This window comes from Polypterus senegalus, chromosome 1 (genome assembly GCF_016835505.1).
Source record: "Polypterus senegalus isolate Bchr_013 chromosome 1, ASM1683550v1, whole genome shotgun sequence".
Classification (NCBI taxonomy): domain Eukaryota; kingdom Metazoa; phylum Chordata; class Cladistia; order Polypteriformes; family Polypteridae; genus Polypterus; species Polypterus senegalus.
The window spans coordinates 49,025,886-49,050,352 of NC_053154.1; the positions used below are offsets into that span (position 1 = coordinate 49,025,886).

General features: G+C 35.3%; 1 protein-coding gene across 19 annotated transcripts in view; it reads left to right on the forward strand.

Annotated features, from left to right (window-relative positions):
* Positions 1–24,467, forward strand: part of LOC120526032 (liprin-alpha-1-like) — a 175,019-nt gene that overhangs the window by 147,860 nt on the left and 2,692 nt on the right. For 11 of the 19 annotated variants that reach the window (XM_039748928.1, XM_039748942.1, XM_039748962.1 and 8 more), the window contains 7 exons: positions 6,287–6,349; positions 6,918–6,944; positions 7,450–7,625; positions 8,335–8,432; positions 10,569–10,744; positions 12,771–12,839; positions 23,653–23,818. In XM_039748928.1, coding sequence (XP_039604862.1) covers positions 6,287–6,349; positions 6,918–6,944; positions 7,450–7,625; positions 8,335–8,432; positions 10,569–10,744; positions 12,771–12,839; positions 23,653–23,818 — 775 coding nt within the window. The remainder of the gene's footprint in view (positions 1–6,286; positions 6,350–6,917; positions 6,945–7,449; positions 7,626–8,334; positions 8,433–10,568; positions 10,745–12,770; positions 12,840–23,652; positions 23,819–24,467) is intronic. The other 8 variants (XM_039748989.1, XM_039749016.1, XM_039749007.1 and 5 more) reach the window with 2 other exon arrangements.

The following is a 24,467-nucleotide window of genomic DNA, read 5'->3' on the forward strand; positions in this document are numbered from 1 at the left end:
CTGCATTGTGGACTTCCTAAAGAATAAACCACAGCATCTACAGACTGGCAGCATCACATCCTCCATGCAGACTCTGAATACAGGCATTCCAAAGGGTAATGTGCTAAGCCAAACACTGCTCCAACTCTATCATTCAATTTGCTGATGACACTATCCTCCTAGGTCTGATCACCAACGGAGATAATGCAGCTTATAGAGGTGATGTCTACGACTCTATGGTGCCAGGAAAATAATCTCATACAAAATGTCAGACAAACCAAGGAGGTGGCTGTAGACTTAAGAAAGCACAAGGCAGACCACACTTTCTCCTATATCAGAGGAGATGTTATTGAAAAAATGAGCAGTGGCAGCTACAATATGTCTTTCAGCCTGAAGTCACATCTCAGCATAAGAGCCAAGAGGAACAATGGTTTGACTTTCAGAGAAGTGAACGGAACAACTGGGAATGGTGGAGCAATGATATTAGGCTTGTAGGGTTACTGCAGTACTAGTTTGAAAGGAGGATGTGTGCCTCTTGATTTTCTGGAAAGTATGGTGTAGCACTTAAGATTTTCTTGTTTTGTAATCTATCCAGTAGCAGTACTGTATGTATACGATATAGTGTTGGATTTTATAATACTTGAACTATGCGTACAAAGTAAACAGTGGCTGAATAGAGACTTAATCAATTCTTGACTCTCAAGGGAATGAGTCAGCTTGGTAGTTCCAAACAGGGCGAAGTAGACTTCCTGATTCCAAAATGAGTGCTTTACCTTTCTGAAATTAAAGACATTGAAGAGATACATACAGCTGCTTTTTAAGGAGTGATCTAGCATATTCTGTATGGATCAGAATCTTTTTTTTCCCTAGTACAGGTCAGTGATTTCACATAAGTGTACATCTGTGTTTTGCAGAGTAAGAGTTTAGCTGCTCTTACAAACTTGAATGTTCTTTTTTAAGCACCTTTTTGGTTTGGAATGAGTCTGCAAAGAGAGGTTGCTTTAGCTTTGATTAACTTTCTTTGTTAAAAGTGAAACTCTGAAAAGCAAGCTCCCAAATGGTTTCCCTATATGATAGTTTAGTCACTATGGCGTATCCTGTGTAGGTGTAGGTGGAGAGGGGGCAGCCTGGTTTTCTTAAACTCTGCCATCCTATAGTTTTCTACAGAGATATTACCACCAAAAGCCTAATAATAATGTTGCAGTCCCACAATGGTAACCTTTTAGAAGATATGGAAAGTATGGTTAGGCACAAGCTAAATAGGCATGGTGTCTGTGACCGCGAGGTATGGACGGATCATCTAGTTATAGAACTTCTGTTTTTTCAGTATCTGGACTCTCACTGGCTGAGTGTTTTACAAATTAAAATGTTATGCTTCAAGTATTAGTTATACAGTGGTACCTCGGTATACGTCTGCTTTGGAATAAGTCCAACTTGGTATACGTCCTGTTTAAAGGCAAAATATTTTGCTTGGTATACGACCTTTGTTTGAAATACAACTCGTGTGCTAGAACAACACGTGTGGTATACCGGGCGCGCGCCTTCAAAAAAAAAAAAAAGGGCCAAGTTTTAACCTGTACAGTAATCCCTCACTATATCGCGCTTCGACTTTCGCAGCTTCACTCTGTCGTGGATTTTTTATGAAAGCATAACTAAATATGTAACGCGGATTTTTCGCTGCTTCACGGGTTCAGCGGACAATGTGTCTTTTTACTTCCTGTACATGCTTCCTCAGTTGGTTTGCCCAGTTGATTTCATACAAGGGACGCTATTGGAGGATGACTGAGAAGCTAACCAATCAGAGCATGCAGTTAAGTTCCTGCATGCTGAATGCAGTGTTAACCAGCAAGTCTCATCTCGCTTATTCAGCATCAACGTGTTTCGCTGTGTAAAGAGTTATGCTCTTTTGTGTTTATCTTAGTGCATAGCCAAGCCCTTATGGCTCCAAACCGATCTGCTACTGCTTCAGGGGCCGTGCCCAAGTGCAAATGGAAGATGTTAACGATTGCCGAAAAGGTAAACGTTTTGGATTTGTTGAAGGCTACGATTCTTTTTATTTAAAAAGTAGGAAAGGAATATAAGATCTACGACGCAGTGTCCTTTTAACCAGGGTGCAAAACGAGTTGTAAGTGGATGTAATAAGGCAGTAGTCTGGATGGAATCTGCTTTAGGGATTTGGATTGAAGACTGCCAGAAGAAGAACAACGGCAGTGCTACACAATTGCCTGAAGTGGCTCCTTTGGAAGAGCTGTAACGCTCTCCTTTGTTGTGCAGTAAAATTAAACTCATTGTTATCGGACAAGTCATTTTCATTTATTTCATCTAATTGCTTTTGTATTTATGTATTTTAGTATTAAGCAGTGCTTAAATTATTTTATACAACCCCATCAATGTATAATATGCAAATAACAATAGGATTTTTTTTTTTTCATGGGAACGAATTAATCATTTTCCCATTATTTCTTATGGGAAAAATTCGTTTGGTATAAGTCCAAGGATCTGGAACGGATTAAGGACGTATACCAAGGTACCACTGTATATTGAAATGGAGTCAATAAGTTGATAAAGATATTGAACTTCTTGATAAAGCAAGTAAGACTTTTATGACAATAAGGTTAGAACCTTAGAAAATAATACAACATGAAAAGGCCATTTTGCCCAACAAAGTTCACTAATCCTATTCACCTAAATTCAGTTTATAGTGAATAGGATTATTTTCTAAATGAAATTTCACATTAATGTTTCTCATTCATAATCCATTAACCACAAAAATACTAATGTAATACTTTTATTTTGAATGTAATTCATTATGGTGGGTGCGGCCTTCTTAGCATATTTTAAATGCTTCATGCAGCAATATTTATGGGGTACTTATAATAAGAAATTCCCTCACAATGTCATCTTCGAGCGATAGTTTGGAGGTTGAAACTTTCTCACAGTCTGTTGAAAATATTTCATGGAGTGCATTGGTTTAAATGTGGTAGAAATTGGAACCCAGTTGTGATATTGTAGTGATTTACCTGGTATTGTTGGAAGTCATGTATGTTTCTGCTAATGCGTGAATAATGGGTTTAATAGGTTTTTCACAGCCTGGTGATCACTGCCTGCCAGTCACGATCATTCTTTTAGCATGATTTGTATGGTTTGTGTACAGTTTGATTGGAATTTAAAAATTCCCGTTTGGCAATTTTGCGTTTTTACCAGATAAAGAATCAAAATTATCACAGTAACATGCAGTATATGAAAAAGTTTGGAAACCCCTCTCAGCCTGCATAATAATTGACTCTACTTTCAACAAAAAAGATAACAGTGGTATGTCTTTCATTTTCTAGGAACATCTGAGTACTGGGGTGTTTTCCGAACAAAGGTTCTTAGTGAAGCAGTATTTGGATGTATGAAATTAAATCAAATGTGAAAAACTGCCTGTGCAAAAAATTGGGTCCCCTTGTAATTTTACTGATTTGAATGCATATAACTGCTCAATACTGATTACTTGCAACACCAAACTAGTTGGATTAGCTCATTATGCTTTGAACTTCATAGACAGGTGTGTCCAATCATGAGAAAAGGTATTTAAGGTGGTCAATTGCGAGTTGTGCTTCCCTTTGACTCTCCTCTGAAGAGTGACAGCATGAGATCCTCAAAGCAATTCTCAAAAGATCTGAAAACAAAAATTTTTGAGTATCATGGCTTATGGGAAGGCTACAAAAAGCTATCTCAGAGGTTTAAACTGTCAGTTTCAACTGTAATTAATGTAATCAGGAAATGGAAGGCCACAGGCACAGTTGCTGTTAAACCCAGGTCTGGCAGGCCAAGAAAAATACAGGAGCGACAAATGCTCAGGATTGTGAGAATGGTTACAGACAATCCACAGATCACCTCCAAAGACCTGCAAGAACATCTTGCTGCAGATGGTGTATCTGTACATCGTTCTACAATTCAGCGCAATTTGTACAAAGAACATCTGTATGGCAGTGTGATGAGAAAGAAGCCCTTTCTGCAGTCATGCCATAAACAGAGTCACTTGTTGTATGCAAATGCTCATTTTGGAACAAAGTGCTTTGGACTGATGACACAAAAAGTGAGTTATTTGGTCATAACAAAAAAAGCGCTTTGCATGGCGGAAAAATTACACTGCATTCCAAAAAAAAAATACCAGCTACCTAATGTCAAATTTGGAGGAGGTTCCATCATGCTGTATGGCTAGTTCAGGGACTGGGGCCCTTGTTAAAGTCAAGGGTTGGATGATTTCAACCCAATATCAACAAATTCTTCAGGATAATGCTCAAGCATCAGTCACAAAGTTGAAGTTACGCAGGGGTTGGATGTTCCAACAAGGCAATGACCCAAACATAGTTTGAAATCTACAAATTCTGGCATTCTGGGAGAGGGAGAATTACAATGTTCTGGAATGGCCATCACAGTCCCTTGACTCGAACATCATTGAAAATCTATGGGATGATTTGAAGCAGGCTGTACATGCTCGTCAGCCATCAAATTTACCTGAACTGGAGAGATTTTGTATAGAAGAATGGTCAAAAATACCTCCATCCAGATTCCAGACACTCATCAAAGGCTATAGGAGGTGTCTAGAGGCTGGTATATGTAATATCTCTGTTGGGATGCCCAAATTTATGCACCTGTCTAATTTTGTTATGATACGTATTTTCTGTTAATCCAATAAACTTAATGTCACTGCTGAAATACTACTGTTTCCATAAGGCATGTCATATATTAAAAGGAAGTTGCTACTTTGAAAGCTCAGCCAATGATCAGCAAAACTCCAAAGAATTAAGAGTGGTTCCCAAACATTTCCATATGACTGTATGCAACTGCCATGATAGGTAGTATACATCTGCCGTCTTTGAGTGGAATACCACCTACTGATACTTAATGAGTCACTTAGTAGCAAAAATTTTTTTTGCTTTGTTTTAAATAATATGATGAAACATGAAAAACTTCAAAAAAGCTTTTTTTTTTAGCTCCTTTTTTTCAAATCACTTTTTATTGTTTAGAGCATAGATTTTTCAAATGGGTACTTGCATGAGTTTGATCTCTAGGTGAATGTGTGGTGTTGGTGTGTTTGATACCTATTAGAGATCTTTCTAAGGAGACTTCTGGAAGTAGAAAGAATAGCATGGTCCCATGTAATGTCACTACTCAAACCCCCCTCCCCCTTTATGTAACATGTTTTTATTTATGCATAATGCTTCAGTTTGTGTAGGTATGTGTAGCTGTCATCTTTATTGCCTGCAGTACAGTAATGAGACATTCTTATGTCTGGCATATGTGACTTTTTGTTTAAACTTTTTGAACTACCCCACTGAGTATATGTAGTTTTATCTGCTTATTATTACTATATTATGTTATTTATATTGTAGGTTTATGTGCTTAATATTCTTACTACTGAAATATTATGGAAATTAGTTGATTAAGTGGTATCAAAATTTAAGTTGACATCAAGTGTTTTTGTTTTGTTGTAAAGAAATAGTGCTTGTAACAGAAAAAGTATACAAGTTTTTTCTGTTCACCCATAAAGTAGTATCTTGTATGCAGAGGCATTTGGGTGAATTATAATAACCCACTTGGTGAAATATTTATCTGCTACATTTGGAGGAATTTGACATAAAATAATTAAAGTTTTCCAGTAGCAGTTTTGCTTTAACTTTTCTGATTAACCTAAGATATGTAATACTGAATAATTTAACAGCAGTCATGTAGCACATGAAATCTATTCATCTTCTGTACAAGTAAGCTGAAATCTTTCAGGGATGGGTTACAGAAATCTGAGTATGTTTTGTTTTTAAATGTAACTTGACATGTCAACTTTGATATCAAGAGTAAATTGTTCACACCCAGAATTTCAGTCAGTAACAATATATAAATATTTAAAAAATGACTTAGTTCTTCCTGGTCTCTGTACTCCCATGCTCTCAATTTTAATGTCTTGTTAAAATTAAGTCTTTGGTATTTTCAAACAGAGGTAGTTTGTTCAAGTGATATGAATGCAGATTTGTCTACAGTGGGTACTGTTGCTATGTGTATTGGTCATAATCTGTTCTTTTAAATTCTGTCTTTAACCAAAGCACTACATTCTCGCAAGGGTGTGCATGTGATTTTCATATACCTAAAAAACAAAACTCTTAGCATGATATGTATGCCTAAAAATTATACTATTTATTTGAAATACTTCATTTTAAAAGCTTGCTGCAAATTAACCTCTCTTGTGCTTAAATATTCCGCTTTTTTTCCCTCCCTCCCCCCTTAAATATATATATGTAAAACTCACACTGGGTGTTGTGATTAGTCCACTGGAAATGTTTGGGTTACGCATGAAGAGATGGAAAATCTTGCAGCCACACCTCAGACGGTTAGTTTTTTTTTTTTCTGCTTTTTTTTTTTTATTATTTTATTCTAACCACCTCTTTGCCTTGCCTTGCATGTGTCACTTTCCTTTGTTTCCTTTGTTTAGTTGTGGTGGTTGGTTTTTAATGCATAATTGCCCCATATTAGTTTTTTTTAACACATAGTACTGTTAGCCTCTTAATTTTCCTATTGTGTTGTAGTGAACATGAATAAAGTTATTTTAAGCAGTAAGAGCCCTTCTTAGTTTGCTGTACTTAATTGTCCCAGTTTGGTTTTAGTAGAATATGTGCATAATGCAGTAGATGTTTAGGGCCTGCCTTTTTCATCTTGATGCATGTTCCATCATGTTAATTTCCACAGAGAATGTAGTATGCCTCATTGATTTTCATTTTTATGATGGGTGAGTATAGCAGAAAATAGGGTGAATTACATAGCATATTTGTTTAATCACTTTTTATTAGTGCTGTTTGTTCTTGGTGACATGTACCTGTAGTGTATTGTTCATGTTCATTACTTATCAACTAACAGTCTTTAATATCTCTTCTTTGCACATCTAACAATGCTAACATCAGGAGGATGACGAGGGCAGCTGGGCCCAGGTTTGCATTTTTCTATATGATATCAATCCATTGTGAAATTTTTCCTTTTCATTCTTCTTGGTGAGTGACAGTCTGACTGAGCGCAGTAACTGTACTTGGAGTTAGTGGTCAGCCACTACTTGTAGCAGATTGATTTCTATGGCTTTACACATTTTAGAATGTAAATGTTTAAGCTTATCCTTTTGTTTATTTAGCATTGTGTATATGAAGAGGGTATTAGTTTTCTACAAGTCGATCAGCCTGGAACATGCTGATCAACTCCAGAATTTTATGGTCTCTTTCTAATGGTGGTTTAACATTGTCAATCATAGATCTTTAAAGGAATAAACAAAATACCAATTATAATAGTTAAAGTGACCTCTTAACACATGGTAATATGTAAAGAAATTCTTAATTGTTCTTAATTCATCTTGAAGGAGCTTGTTTTTATATAAACAGCAAAATGATTGACTCATTTAAGATGTGCTATGTAATTTTACCCAACTCTTGCAATTCTTTACTCTAGACCCTGGCATATGGTGATATGAACCATGAATGGATAGGGAATGAATGGCTACCCAGCTTAGGGCTGCCTCAGTACAGAAGCTACTTCATGGAATGCCTTGTTGATGCCCGGATGCTGGACCATCTGACAAAGAAAGACTTGCGTGGACAGCTTAAAATGGTTGACAGCTTTCATAGGCAAGTGCTAGTTTCTGTAAAGGGTTTTAAAGGGTTTTGAAGTTGGCAGATAATAAAGATCTTTCAACTTACCTTTTAAGTCTGATGGTTAGATGAAATAATGCATTTAAAATTCCAGACAAAAAATAAGTTAAGAGCTCCCGTACCAAGTGATGAAGTTCCATCCCATTTCCTAAATCACAGATTTTTAATAACTTTTTAAACTCTTTTGCTTCACTAGCAGCTAATGTAATCAAAAGCATCAAATATTCAAGATGATGATTTAGTCCTCAAGCTTCCTGTTAAAAAAAATTACACCAAACCTGACAATTGCTATCCAGAAATATTGATGGTTCATATTATGTTTTTTTTTATTACTGTTTGAAAACAAAGATTAACAAAAGCCTTTATGGTAAAAAAAATACTGATTACTGAAAATGAGCAAATAAAATTATTGAAAATATGTTAACAGTCCAAAATTATAATAAAAAAAGGAAATAATATAGGTAAGAATATAGGAAAAATGGAACTCTGCTGCTGTTTTCTTTCATAGCATTAAGGTTATTTTGAATTGTGTTTTCATATGAAGCTAGTGTTGGCATTTGTAATAGAATTTCATTTTTAAATTTTTTTTTTTTTTTTTGCCTCTTTCTGAATGGACACTGATTTAAAATTCATATTACTTTTATGATCTGTATTTTCATTTTACTTACACATTTTTACATAACAGAAATAGTTTCCAGTGTGGAATAATGTGTCTACGAAGGTTAAATTATGACAGAAAGGAACTTGAAAGGAGAAGAGAAGAATGTCAAGATGAAGTTAAAGGTAATTTCATTTTGCACAGGCTTTGTTTCTTAACACTAGAATACCTAGAAATATTTCATTCTCCCTGATAACCCTACTTTTCCTGACATACACGCAAGGAAACTCGTATGTCCTTATCGCCTCACCAATTGCCTGCCGATAACTGCTTTTGTTTTGCAAATGTATCAATTAGTGGCACTCCGCCTGCACTCATTCTTTCCCCACTCAGCCAGCTGTATGCTCTTCCTGACACAGTAACCCTCTCTATTTATCATCCCCAGCATGAATTTCTACTCTGAAGATTTTATCTAGCAAAGTTGTAAGGAATTATATAGGTAATGATATATTGTTATTTGAAATACAGTACATACATTTCATGTTTGCTCAGTGTCAGTGCATATGATCTTTGTGAAGGTACAATGAAATAAATATTAGGCAAGAAGTGTTATACACATAACTAAAACAAACATTTTTATGTTATATTAATAACGACATAATGTTGACGTGAAGTGTAGAATGTGTAAATACTGAAGCCCAATTTTCAAATAAACACTTTCACAAAATGTATAACAAGTGTGCTTTTATTCAAGACTAAAACCAAATAAAAATTAATTGTTTAAATTATGTTGCTGTGAATGTATAAAAACTGAAGTCCAAATATCAGTTGGTGCAAAATAGATGTTTCTTCTGTATTTTGTCTTCCTGTTGAAGAAAACATTTTCAAGTAAGAGCTAGCATATATAATACTAACTGTTCCTGATTTGGAACACTGTCATGTCCCTTAATTTTTTGCAGCTTGAAATGTAAATATTCTTATATTCTGATATTTCCTCTGGGTCCATAAACTGCAGGCCTGCAGTCAGTCTAGTAGCTCTTCTTTGGTGTTGTCCTTGTGTAATTTTTGTAATATGGAGATCAGAATTGCACATTGTGTGCCAGATGTGGCTTCATAGTTGCATGATACATTTGTAGAAGGGTTGTGTTAAACTTCTATTATTATGTTAGTCAGTACTGAGAATGAAGGTGTAATTGTAAAATGCTGCATCTATGTCCTGACAGAAGAAGAGAGGAGTGTGGGCATTGGGTACTTAGGGTTTCAGTGATCAGGAAATAGTTTGCTTGAGATTGGGACTTAAAGAGCTGCAGTTTTAACACCATGTAATTCCATAAAAATACTAATTTTATCTAATACTTCATAAAACTTGTGAATATTAATGAAATTTAACTTCTCCCATCTAAATATTTCATATGTTTTTATCATAATAGGGTCAGTTTATTTTTTTGTAATACATGTTATGGTAGCTGGCCTACATTTAGTAGGGTTTAAATTGATACAGGATAGGAACCCTTTTTGGCTGTTATAGTCTTCACAGGTCTGTGTCACCAGGTTAATTGTTTCTAGAGCTTGCCCAACCACTTTTTCCTTCACTAAGATGCGTCTCATTTCCCATTTGAAGTAAACATTTCAGTCTTTGCTGTTTTTTCATAATTGCATACATTAGTATTGGGATAAGCAATTTATAATCTTGTATTGATATAATCTTTTATGTTTGATCAATACCAATGTTCGATAAGCTTACATACTCTTAATACTTTACAATTTAAACTATTCTAAACTTCCCATCCATCATTACCTATTCTAATAGGCCATAACTAACTAAATATTATTTTAAATACATCAGTGCCCTTCTGATTCAAATGGAACCCACCCTGGTTCCAAAGTTATTCAACTACCCTATAAACCTGTGCCTTTCCACCTTACCACCAGTATTCTCAAGACATGGACAGATCATCTTCGAAGACCATGTTGACAGTTCTTTTTGATTTCAGATCCCTTTTGTTATCTATTTAATACTTCCTTGGTTTAATAAGCCTACTTCTCACAGGTGACTTGATTCCTTTTCCAGTCTGAACTATATGTAATTTAAGTCCCATATGGCAATGATGTTCAGTCTGTATAGTGTACATAATAATTTTTAAATCGATTTAACACAAACTGTAGTGTTCGAGGCAGGTTAATATATTGATATAATATAAAAAAAATATTGATTTGTTGAGAATTAAAAAGGTGCATATTTTTTATGATGATCTTATTTAAAGTAACTTGCTCTTTTATTAGTTTTTTTATTTAAAAATTTCAATATGTTTACTTTCTAGATGTTTTAGTTTGGAGCAATGACAGAGTCACTCGTTGGATACAATCAATTGGTCTTAAGGAGTTTGCAAACAACCTGCTGGAAAGTGGAGTCCATGGTGCACTTATTGCCTTAGATGAAACTTTTGATCACAATGCATTAGCATTGTTATTGCAAATACCCACGCAAAACACACAGGTACGGTAAAAACTATTCTGTCTTTGTACAAGGGCACTGGAGACCACCTTCATGAAAATATCTATCCAGATGGGTGTTGTAACTATATAACAAGAATGCAGATGCTAAAACAATTTTCTACAAATTGGAGATGCTTCAGTGGTAAATTGTATGATTTGCTTACAAAGGATAAACCTGGTTAAAAACATTTGTGACTTTAAAGCATAACCTATCCGCTACAGTCCTGTAAATCTACTAGATTTTTTTTCTGATGAGTTATTTTAAATTGTTAGTTTCCTTTGAGAATTACTATACTTTTTTCAGAATTTATGTATGATGTGTAAAATGGAACAGTTGTTAATTTGGTCTTTTTAAATTTCTGGTTATTGCTAAATATATACTAGCAAAGTCTGATGTACTTTGTTTTCCTTTTAGTAAAAGATGATAATTTTATACAAGGCATTATTTAGAGCTTAATCTGGTATCGTGTAAGTCATTGCTTTGTGTGCACTATTATTATTATTTTTATTTTTTTTTGTTTATGCGTAATTGCATTAATGTCAATGTGCATGTCAAATATCAAACTTTAAAAATATGTTTAGTTAATATGTATTCACATCAGAAGTGCATGAGGACAAACATGGGAGGAATATACCAAAGAGTGGTGAACATTATTGCATCTGTTAAACCATGCAGAAGCCTATATGTGCAGTAAAGGTGCAAAGCCGTCAACTGAAGTTAGAAAACATATTAGTACTTAAATTCCCCTTATAATTTAAGATTTACTTTAGATAAATATTGTATTCAGTAGTACGCCAGTTGATTATACCCTTAATGCTGAGGAATGGGTTTACTTATGTCACAAGAGAAGTTGTCAAGTAAGTCCAGAAAATCAAACCTGGAAAAGCCCAAGACCTGATAACATTCTACCTGTAGCACTTAAGATAGACACTGGAATGACTGTAAATAATATGATTTTCCCCTACTACAGCAAGTATGGGATGACAGGAAGGTGCCATAGGAGTGGAAAACTGATTCCATTATTAAACATGTTTTTTTTTTTTTTTGCTAAAACAAAGAAATCCTGAATGATAGCAAAACTGGCATGGAATACAATTTTTCTCACACCCAACGCCCCAAATATTCTGTTGTAACTCCCGTTAGGATGAGCAGCAATTTCACGTTGGATGTTCTTCAAATCTTCCACAGTGCAAGACTTGTTCTGATAGACTTTTTTTTTGGGCAGACTCCAAAGAAAGAAGTCTGGTGGTGTCAGATTCCAAGACCGTGGTTGCCAAAGCCCCTTTGGTATTACCCTGTTGCCGAAGGAGAACTCCATTTATGCCATGTTCCTTACCCATGTGTTCTTTTCTCCATTTGAACTGACTGAATGAGTATTTATAAGATTGAGGACACCTGTGATAATCATTGCTTGAAAGGTCACTATTTCACATGATTTCCAAAGAGTTCAAATAATTTTGTCCAGCCATTTTGCAGAGTAAACACTGGAACATATTGTTCCAGTTGAAACTAAAGAAATTCTTGTACGGATGATAAGATATCTTTTAATTTCAATACTTTTCTCGAGGAATGGTGTAATATTTTAATAAAATGCAAGGGTACTAATAGTTTCATCCATGTCTGTAAACACTTGTCTCTGACAGACCTTGCAATTCCATTGGCCAGATGAAATCCTCTAAGCTCTCTGGAGGCAAATGCGTCAGGTGCCTGTCACAAGTACCACAAAGCTTAGAAAATGGATAGCAGTTGGTCACATGTTGTGTAGAGAATCAAATAATTTCCCACACCACTTGAACCGTTAAGGAAAGTGAAAAAGGGGAAGACTAGCTATGACCGCACACTCTCATAACATATGTCATGGGGAAAGTTAAAAAGAGAAGACAAGACAGAGATTGGTTTGGAGATTTGCCATGATAGCCTTTTGTTTTTTTGGTCAGGAATAAACAGCAGCAGTAAATATCAGAACACCCTCATTAAAGTTGAATTTATGGGATATCTGAAATCATTTTTCCTTTGTTTCTAATAGGCACGATCTGTTTTGGAGAGAGAATATAATAATCTTCTTGCCCTGGGTACTGAAAGAAGACTTGATGAGGTAAACAATAACTATTGTTGCACAAAGGATGTGTTTATACCAATACAATTTCATACATTATTCTTGAGAACCTTACTAGTAATCAGAATAACTTAACCAGTTTTTTGGGGGGGAATATTGTTTTGCTTGTACTTACTCTTTGAAACATGTACATAGTATGAACAGTGCAAGTCTTACTCTTACTCTGGGAATGTTTAAAGCACACACAGTGATTTTTAGATATATTTTAACCCAAAACAGTAATTCCCCTGTATAATGTTGAATTGCAAATTTCACTATGCAAATGAAAAGACTGCTTGTGATGCCTCTGCAGATTTGTAGGGTATATTAAGATGGCTTTAATTTTTCTAAACAACAAAGTATTTTACTAATTTTTTCAAGTAAACAGGCTTCCCCCACTTTGAAAAGCTAACTTATTCCTATAAACCATTCATTTAAATATTTAGTAAAAAAAAAAAAAAAAACTTTTGCTTGTTCATTGCCGATGCTAACAGAGATACATCATTGCATGTGGATTCTACAATCATTCCTGTTTACATCAACTGCACAGCATTCTGGATAATACTGTTAATAGGATTGGCTTGCATATTATACACAGGCCACATACAAGTTCATACAAAAAACATTTTCCTTTAAGACATGAACATTCTGACACATTTCTAGTTTCCTTCAGCATGACCATTTTATGTTTAAAAGTTTTCTGCTATTTTTTAGCCCACTACTAGGATCATATTGTTAGCGTTGGGTCCTGTCCCATTATATTCATCCGTACTACTTTTTGTTACAAGGGAGTTTGAGAAACTCTAGTAAAGGAAACATTGATTTTAAGATGACGTTTACTACTGTCAACTTTAATGACAAAATTAACAATGACACTAAAGTTGCCATTTCGACTTTAATCTTGACAGAGACCTTTTTTTCTTTAGTGTCCCTATTTTTCTTTTCCTTCTCTATGGCCTTAATATGCTTCCATATGACACTCGGATTGTGGGCTGCAACTCACCTTTTCATGTTGACTTTGATATCTGACCACTTCTTTTTTATTTTGAGCACTTTGCAATTTTCTGAACTTGAACTTCACCACACTGTACTACTCCAGCAATTACTTTTGCTTAAGCCACCAAATGGTACGTTTTTGTTTGCATCCACTTCACTTGGCAGGACCTCCTGTTTGTATTTGTTGAATTTTTTCGTGTTTACACTTGCTTTTGCCATTGTCTTTTAACAAAACACTGAACAGAAGGGGCTATTTAGATTGATTTACTAGGGGGCTTCGCCCTCTGCTCGCTTCGCTCACCAACTCCCATGTTTGGTTTTCCAGACACACTTTTAAGATTTTTTTTCTTTGAATTGTTGCTATTTCATTAGTTTAACTTTTATTTCAGAACTTCTGTAAAAACAATATTTGGAATCTTTTGAGTCCAAATATGCTGAATCTTTTAAATGAGGTCAGTGAGACATGTGTTTAATGACTTTGTCAGGTTAGAGATAATGAAAACTGGAATTCAAATGACCCCCAAAAAACGTAGGCGCAAAAAACATGCAGAGCAAGATACTGAATATGAAAGCAGGAAAAAGAGTGTCAAAAAAAAAACTAAACTTCACATTAGCACAAAAAAACTGAAATTATTACTCGAAGAAATAACGAAAAGGCAAATAGAGATCGAATATATGGACATAGGTGACACATCAGAAGAATGTAAATATTGTAAGGCTTTGAAGTTTAAGTCAGAAAATTTCAAAAATGTGGTTTACCTCACATGCATTTATTGGTTACTTTGTAAAAAAAAAAAAAAATTATTAACTGCTGATGATGTAGATCGTTTTGTCTGTGCTGAAATTCCAAACAGAGAAACCTGTCCTGAATTATCAATCAATCAATCAATCAACATTTATTTATATAGCACATATTCATACAAAAAAATGTAGCTCAAAGTGCTTTACAAAATGAATAGAGAAATAGAAGACACAATAAAAGATAAACATAAGTCAACATTAATTAACATAGAATAAGAGTAAGGTCCGATGGCCAGGGTGGACAGAAAAAACAAAAAAAAACTCCAAAGGCTGGAGAAAGAAATAAAATCTGTAGGGGTTCCAGACCAAGAGACCGCCCAGTCCCCTCTGGGCAATCTACCTAACATAAGTCAAACAGTCCTCTTTGTATTTAGGGTTTTCATGGAAGGACCTGATGATGATGGTCATGTAGACTTCTGGCTTTCAGTCCATCAATGTTGGTGCCTCATGATGCTTTGAGTAGGTGTTGGTGGCGCAGGCCGCCACCACAAACAAACCGGAAAAAGAAACAGAAGAGAGAGTAGGGGTCAGTATGGATTTTGGAGCCACTGTGAATAATTATTATGAAGAATTGAACATGCAGAGTATCAGTATTAAGATTAAATTGAAGTTATAAAAAGGCCATGTTAAAGTAATGTGTTTTCAGCAGTGTTTTAAAGTGCTCTACTGTATTTGCCTGGCGAATTCCTATTGGCTATTCCAGATTTTGGGTGCATAACAACAGAAGGCCGCCTCACCACTTCTTTTAAGTTTAGCTTTTGGAATTCTAAGGAGACACTCATTTGAAGATCTAAGGTTACGATTTGGAATATAACGCGTCAGGCATTCCAATATATAAGATGGAGCGAGATTATTTAAGGCTTTATAAACCATAAGCAGTATTTTAAAGTCAATCCTGAATGACACAGGCAACCAGTGTAGTGACATCAAAACTGGAGAAATGTGTTCGGATTTTCTTTTCCCAGTTAGGATTCTAGCAGCTGCATTCTGCACTCGTTGCAAATGATTTATGTCTTTTTTGGGTAGTCCTGAGAGGAGTGCGTTACAGTAATCTAGTCTACTGAAAACAAAAGCATGAATTAATTTCTCCGCATCTTTCAATGATATAAGAGGTCTAACTTTAGCTATGTTTCTTAAGTGAAAAAATGCTGTCCTAGTGGTCTGATGAATATGCGATTTAAAATTCAGATTACAGTCAACGGTTACCCCTAAATTTTTTACTTCCGTCTTAACGTTTAATCCTAGTGCATCAAGTTTATTTCTGATAACCTCACTGAATCCATTATTGCCAATTACTAAAATTTCAGTTTTCTCTTTATTTAGTTTGAGAAAATTACAATTCATCCATTCAGAAATACCAGTAAGACATTGTGTTAGTGTATCGAAAGAGTCGGAGTCATCAGGTGCTATTGATAAGTACAGCTGTGTTATCTCTAACCGGCTCTGCTGGTGTTTGGCCCTTTTGTTTTTTAACCTCTTTATGACTTTTCACTTTGTTTTCTACTCTGTCTTTTACCTCTGACCTCACTTTGTCCTGCTTTTTTTTTTCAATGACACCTGGGGCCTCATATATAACGCCGTGCGTAGAACTCGCACTATAACATGGCGTAAGCACAAAAGCCAAAATGTGCTTACGCACAGAAAAATCCAGATGCAGGAATCTGTGCGTACTCCAACTTCCACGTTCTTCCGCTACATAAATCCCGACCAGCGTGAAAACTAACGCTCGTGCACGCGCATTATGTAACGCCCCAAATCCTCCCAGAATTACGCCTATTTGAATTTGCAAATCAATATAAATCGCCCTTAAGCGCAGCCTTCTGTGAAAAGACAATGGGAAAAGCACGGGGGAAAATATAAGAATTTCAGCGAATACCAAGTGGAAGCAAAGGAAAAACATACTATTTGTTCAAATAAACCGTGGTATAATCAACAAAATGAAGTTGATCGAGTGACATAGCGTGTTGGAGAAACTTGAAAGCTCACATTCACAAAATCGCACAGTGCCGGAAATAAAAAAGAAGTCACATATCAAAGTTGCCGTGAAAAGAAGAGTTGTAAGCCCACTGTCTGAGTGTCATATGAAAGTTTATTAGGGTACAGAGAAAAAAGGCACACGGTGGGGAAAAAGCACGAAATGTCAACTTCAATCTCGACATTTCCACTTTAATCACGTAGTTTATTTTGTCATTTAGTAGAACATTATAAACTTCATCTTAAAATTGTTTAATTAACCAGTTTCTCAAACCCCATCGTAACTAAAGTAGCACGTTAAATGCTTTGTTTTGTATTTGATCTTCTACTCGTATGTGATCTATGTGTGTGAATCACTACTTGCTTCTTAAACTGGCTCTCTTCCTCCAACTGGACACAGAATCCATTACATTTGTGATATTACAGCTCTCTGAATAACTAAAATACTGAGATGTATACGTGATGTCATTTTCATGATGATAGGAGCTAAAGCACATTATTAAACATGTGTTTCATGAGCCTCGTGCTCATGACAAGCATTTATCTTTTGTCGAAATTTGTCGCTGCGTTTTTAGCTGTGTTGTTATTTTCTCTTTCTGTTTTATATTCAATATATATTGGTGCGCCCAAGAGTCCTTGCTTTTCTTTCCCCAAGTAACCGATCGCCATACAATCAGCTCTGTAATAGACGTTAAGCCATCTGTAAGCTTAGCGCCGATTCTTCAAAACGTTTAAAGAACATTGAAATATCTTTCGTAGTACATGTTTAATTATTCTATCCTTCACGACACTCCCAGTGAAGAATATAGATTATTTAAATGAAGTTAAAGTTTTATGTGTATAATTTAACAAACATATTTTGCTGCATTTCACCTTAAAAATATGTAAATACGCGCTTTATAAAGTGGCCCAGGTTGTGAGATGATATAACTGTAGTGCAAGTTTACAGTGGGGTGATTGTACTTACAAGTACAAACCGTTCTACAAGGAGCAATTGATTGAATGCATTTAAAGTTCTTGGGATTAAACTGTTTCTGAACCGCGAGGTCTGTACAGGAAAGGCTTTAAAACGTTTTGCAGTGGCTGAGACAGCATGTCCTTAAAGTGGAAAAGTGCGTGGCTTTACGCCAAGTGTAGGTTTTATACATCCCGATTTGAACGTGGAAAAGTTCTTACGCAACATTTCTGTGCGTACGCACCGTTTATACATGAGGCCCCTGGTCCGTGGTGATTATCTTCCCTTTTTTGAGTATTAATTTCCGTTTGTTTGCACTACTGCGATCTTTACTTTTTTTTTTTTATACTTTCTAATTTTCCTACTTTCATATTCTTTAACGTTCTCCACATTTGAATCGCGCATACTTTTTTTTTTTTTTTTGAGCCTTTCGAATGCTATGCTTTCATAATCTGCTCTGCATGTGTATAGCGGCAACATTTGTGAATGTCTTTATGAAGTTCTACTTTGTCTTTTACTCTGTCTTTTAATTCTGAGCCTGATTGTGCGTGCTTTATTTAATTTCCACTTTTTGTTACGGGCTGATAATTACTTTTTTCTTTTTCCTTTCCAACGCTTTTCAGTGTCTTTTCTCCGCACTCATTTCTTCTTCGCTTATTTGTCGATGTTTCTTTTATAACATATGTCCTTATACGCTTTATATGCGCTAAGACCCTGATCTGTATGTGCTCAAAATCCTTCACAAGACTGAATGTTTTGCTGCCCCCATTGTCCTATTTGATAGATTGTAAGTATGGCGTGTCTTGCAAGAATCTCATGTTTACGGTCCCCGCGAGACCACTGTGGCAAGTTTTTTGGTCTTGTGGGTCTTTTAAATGTCTTCCGAGAAGATCACGTATCGTAGCCTTGCTTTTGCTTTCCAGGACAGGATTTCTTTTTATACTAGAGAGACATATACAAATAGGCAATATTCTAAGTCAGGGTGGGTGTGTAGGCGCGTGCATGTGTATTAAAATTCACATTGATTGGGACCTATAAAGAGAAACTGAACAGAACTTTGCTTAAGCACAGTTTTATGCATCTAAATTTTTTGTGCATATGCACATTTCTAATTTTGTCTATATTCCATTTTGTAGGGTGAATTCTACACAAGCAGTTATACATGAGGCCCCTGATGCTTCAAATGTCTTACTCTGATCTTGTTGCAAAACGTTCAGTGCTTATTTTTATAAGTTCTGTTGGTGATTGCTTGGTGCAGCAGCTTTATTCCTACACACTAGCCAGCAGAACTTCTCTTCTGCTTGAGGTGGGGGCACGTGCAGTTCTGGATCAGCTTGAGATACAGGAAAATACAGTTTCTCCCTATCAATTGTCAGCTTGATCCTTGCATGTCTTTGATTTACTGCCTGTGTATCATCAAACACGGTTTGGAACAGTGTCTTTAGGGTCTTGCACTGTTTTTACAAGATCCCTGTCTCCATCTTCAACTGTTTGAACTGGCAATTCCAGTTTCAGGAGTGTGGATTGTCTCAACAAATTCAGTGCGAGGAAGTAATTTAGTTACATTTACCGATTTGCTTCTTCAGCAAGTTCAGTTCTGTTCCATGTTATTAAAACCTAACCACTGCTTCCTTTCTTCTCTGGAAAATCTAGATTATTTTGAAAGTCAAGCAACAAGCATTTCAACCAAGTTCATTTTCTCAGATTCACTCTATAGGATAAAATTCAAAGCAAGCAGTTAAAAACAGTACTAAAGCAATTTATCACAGTCTTTTAAACCTAGGTGATACACTCTGTATTATTCTTTGTGCAGATTACGCTTTCTTAATGATCGATAGATAAGGACAAAACATACAGTTATAAAAGCTTAGCTGAAAAATTTCTCTCCTAGAGAAAAAGGCGCATAACTTATGAGTTCTATTCTTTCAATTCTTGAGTTCAAGAAGCATTTGCTCACACACTCCCAGTACTCCCAAAACCCAGAGTTTTTTTTGTTTTAAGTGTGTGTGAAATACTAATTTTTATTTTCTTACTGGAATTAGCATAAGAAACTCATAATGGCCAAAATTATCTTTCACAAGGTTATTATCTTTCAGTTATAGTGTCACCAACACCCTAATACATTTGCAGGTTTAATCTTATACTTTATTTCCTGATCAACTTTCTCCAGACATGGAAAGATTTTCAATGCACTTTATTTTAGCAGCTTGTCTCATTCTTCACCTTGGTCACACCTTCTGGTTGTGGCAGTGTTGCAATTTCTTTTTGAGGTTCAGACTTGCCATTTCAGTCCTCTTGTTGCTAGCAAAATCATGTTTTCTGGACAATTAGGGATGAGGCAGTTGCTGTTTTCAGCAAGACAATTTTGTGGCCTTTTGTATATGGTCTTTCCCTGAAGAGGCACTTGGTATCTTAACAAAGGTTGGACTAATGGCACCCCTTGTCCAATTCCTTTTGTCGACAGTCTTCCATTTTTCATTCCAGCCCCAATTACCCTTTGGAGTAGAATGGATTGCTCCCGTTTCATTACGGCCACACACTATCAGCTCTGGGATCTCAGCTATACAGCAGTGGTCACAACCAGGTTAAACAGTCAGCTTAATGGAGGAAGCATTGAGTTAAGGTGTATTTGAGGTTTTAAAAAGGAAAGCGAGTCCTTATTGGTTTCTTGGGTGCACATAAATTCATCCTTTTCATTAACTATTGGTGCAAAAGTCTGTCCTTCATTGTTACACATTCTTTAGTTATGGTCCTTTGTTTGAATTTGGGTGTCTGCTTGTTCTTCCAAGTGATTCCCAGACAATGTTGAATGGTCTGGTATTTTATCAGATAAGTTTTGAAATCTGCATTCCAATGAGAAGATCACTTAAAAAAGCTGACATTAAGAGTGTCTGGCAATGGCTTGCTAAGCCAAACACCTGACAAAATGGATAATGCCAGTCTGTCCAACAGCACTAAAAACAAGTTTGGGACATCATAATAATTTGTACAAAGGTTCACCCAGGAAAGTATAATACAAATAATGTGCAGTGAAAATATGTATTATACTTAATTTTAAGCATGTCCGATAAATGTGGCCCTGCTTATTCACAAAAGATGGAGGTTTACATCCCACTCTTTCATTTTGAGACCTGATACAATCTGAAAGACTAAGGTTTTAAATTTAGTAGCTCTTTGGATTTTACTTATCCATAAATTGCTTCTTGTAAAACAAAAAAAAACTTTGGGGGCCTGGCTACAATTTTTAAACAGATTTGACAGTTTCACCCAGTTTCTTTACTTAGTGCATTATTTAGTTTAATATGAAATCATATTTTTGAGTATTCTAAATACTACTTTGTCATTGACATACATTACTTGATCTACAGTACTAGTAATTTGTAATTTTCATATTGATGTAGGACCTGGCTCTTAATTTTTCTTTATAAAATTAATAGACCATTATATGTAATAATATTCTAAATAGCAGCCAGCATGGGTTTTTAGAGAACAGTCTTGCCAAACCAACCTTTTAGGTTTTTTTGAAGAAGCAACCAGAATAATTGACAAAAACGAAGCATACAACGATTTCTCTAGCCTTCCAAGAAGCATTTGATACAGTACCACACCAAAGATTAATTCTGTAACTAGAAGCTGTAGGCATCAGAGGTAACCTACAAAATGTGAATCTGTAGTTGGTTAACCAAAAAGAAAGTACAGATAAGAGAATGGAGAGATGCGATCAGTGGAGTCCTTCAGGGGTCTGTCCTTGGACCATTACTTTCTCTGATTTATATTAATAACATTGATTCTGGTATAGTTAGTAAATTTGTCAAATTCACAGATGACACTAATTTTGGCGAGATGGCAGACACTGATGAGGCAGCAAAAAGAATTCAAAAAGACCTGGACAACTTTCAAAGCTGGGTGAACACTCGAAAAATGCAATGTAATGTAGAAAAGTGCTACACGCGGGCAAAAGAAATATCAATTATAAATACATGATGAGCGACACTTTCATACGGAAAGCAACCTCTGAAACGGACAGTTTCATTAACTAAGCAGTGCACAGAAGCAATTAAAAAGGCAAATAAAGATTATATTAAATATTATATCATAAAACTATTGAATTTAAGTCAAGGGATGTAATGCCTAAACTATATAATGCATTAGTGAGATCACATCTGGAGAGCTGTGTGCAGTTCTGGTTACCACGGTGTAAGATAAACATAGCAGCACATGAAGCTGTGCAGAGGAGAGCAATCAGGTACACCACTGGAGTTAAGGACATGTGCTGCTGCATGAGATATTGCGAAAGCTTAGCTATTGGCTAAACAAACAGGCTTGATAGACTGAATGGTATCATCTCGTTTGTCAAATTTCTTGTTTTTTTATTTGCAGATTCATGCAGCAGATAGCAGCATTGTCACATACTTTATCTGGTTTTCTTTTCTCTTGTTTTTATTTTGTCTCATCATTTTGGGCTTTGAAGTTTGATATGTGAGCTCTCATAGAAGTGACCCGGTTCTATTCTTTCTGGTTGAACTATTTTGTTCTGATGTTGACACTGCTGTAATAGTTATTAATGTATCCCTATACAAATTTAGAATGCACTACAGATTCCAACTTAATATTTGAAGCTTACATTAGTAACATGGCAATATGATTTGCTCCTTATTGATGTAATATATCTCAACCTTTCCCTGTCATAGCAACTTTGCTGTTACTTTCTTTAACTAGTAAATATTTGCAGTGCTTTATTTTGGATTTTATTTTTCATAGTATGTGAATGCTCTTGAGAACAGTAAAATAATCAAAATTAAAGCCCATTGCTGCATAAGTGAGAAATAATCAACAGATCCAATGTGTGTACATGGTTTACTTCTATGCATTCATTTTTTTTCTTTATCAATTTTGAAATTGTTGACAATAAATAAGTGTCATCAATAAAGAAAAGAAGTTTTAAAATGGCTTTCTTTAGAAGATAAACTATGATCATGAATCCTGCCAGTGTTTTGGAATGAGTGCTATTCTAAAACAGAAAAAAATGCATAGCATTTGTGAAACTGCAACGATAAAAGTTTTTAAACGTATATTTTAAAAGGCTGCATTTCCACAAGCCTGCATTTATTATAGAACGTTTAAACTAGTTGTTGCAAGTGTTCTGTAATGCTATTTTTTATGTTCATTTTGTTGTGTCTCGTATGAGCATTCTCATGCTCTGTCGAAAGTTGAAAATCTTTTGCACCATTCTTGTAGGTACTTGTTCCTGTTTACTCTTCTGCTTAATCTTTTTCATTTTTTGTTCTTTCATCATCCTGCTGAGAGTCGTATCTCAAATTTACTAGACTGTATTGGTTTATTTACTTCTGACAAGCACGTATGTTATCAGTTCATACCTACTTTGATCTACTTTCGAATGCTAATACTTTTGGTGTTCCTTGCGGTCATCTCACCTTGTTGAGTGGCATTTTTTATATTTTTTACCATAAAGTATGTTAATGTAGTAGCTTTTGCTAATTTTATTATGGTTTTTTTGTTTTTCCCTTTACACAATTGCTAAGCTTTAAATAAGCTATTTTAATCAATGCTCCTCTTCATTTACAATGATGATTTACAAGTATGGAGCTCAGACTGGTCAAATAAATATGTGATGAGCTTATAAGATGAGAACACAGCAACATGGCTTACACAGCTATTGTCCTTTATTTTGCATAAAAAATACTTAAAGGTGTAAATGTGTGCAAAATTTAGAGCATTTGTAAATGAAGAAATTGCAATCCCATTTTTTATACTTAAATATCAAAAAATGAATAGTAACAAAATATAATAATCTTCATATACTTCAATATCAACAGAAAAGTATACCTAACTGACTTTATATTACTTTGACATGAAATAAATAGCATACTTATCCTCACTAATCAATCATAATGTGTATATGAAAAAACGTACCTGCTTCACCTTAAACAATAATTAGTACTTACTGCAGTCTTTTAAGACCTAATATTTATTTTGTTTTATTCCAAAGCTGAATAGTATTGCAATCTTAAAAATCTGTTTTAAGACTAAACCGAGAACATCACAGTGCATCTTCCCTTCTTTCAGGATGATGACAAGAACTTCAGGAGAGCTCCTTCTTGGAGGAAGAAGTTCAGACCAAAAGATGTTAGAGGAATGAGCCCTGGGTCAGCCGAAACACTCCCTGCAAACTTCAGAGTCAATTCCACAATGTCCTCCCCTTCTATGCAGGCAAAGAAAATGCAGATGGATGGTACGTAAAATAATTGCTAATTTCTCTGTGCAAGAGCATGCAGATGAGTAGATTTGCATCAATTATGTTTGTGTGTGTGTTTGTTTTTTTCCCCTTTGTAAAACTTAAAGGCAAAAAGGATAACTCATTCAGCAGTTCTTATCTAGGTTTACCTGGGTTGTCCGATGCCCTTTATTTTATAATAGTGCATGAAGCTAAAGTTTCATTATGAAGTGTTGTTTTAACTTTTCTCTCCTCAAATTCAGTAGTGCACGATTAAATATTAGAAACTAACATTTATTATTTAATGCCAACATATTTACACCTTAACTGATAGATTGTAATCCATGTGAGATGTGTGCAGTATATAGTGTTTAGATTTAGTCTGTGGCTGAGTGATGTGAGGTTTGTTTTTTCCTCTCTTTATTAATTAATTCCCAAGAGGGTGGTTAATGCAAGCCACCAGTGCTTCCCTTTTAAATATGCTTTAATAAGCTAGACAGTTTTTTCAACATTTTTGCAGAATCATGTTTTTCTTGTAAAGGGTACTTCAGTTTTCAGATTTTTTTCATTCTTTTTTTAATACATTAAATGCTGAAGTTGTGTATTTTGTAAACCGATCAGCTGTTATGGTTTTCACTTTTACAATCTGAGTGACTGCTTGCCCCGA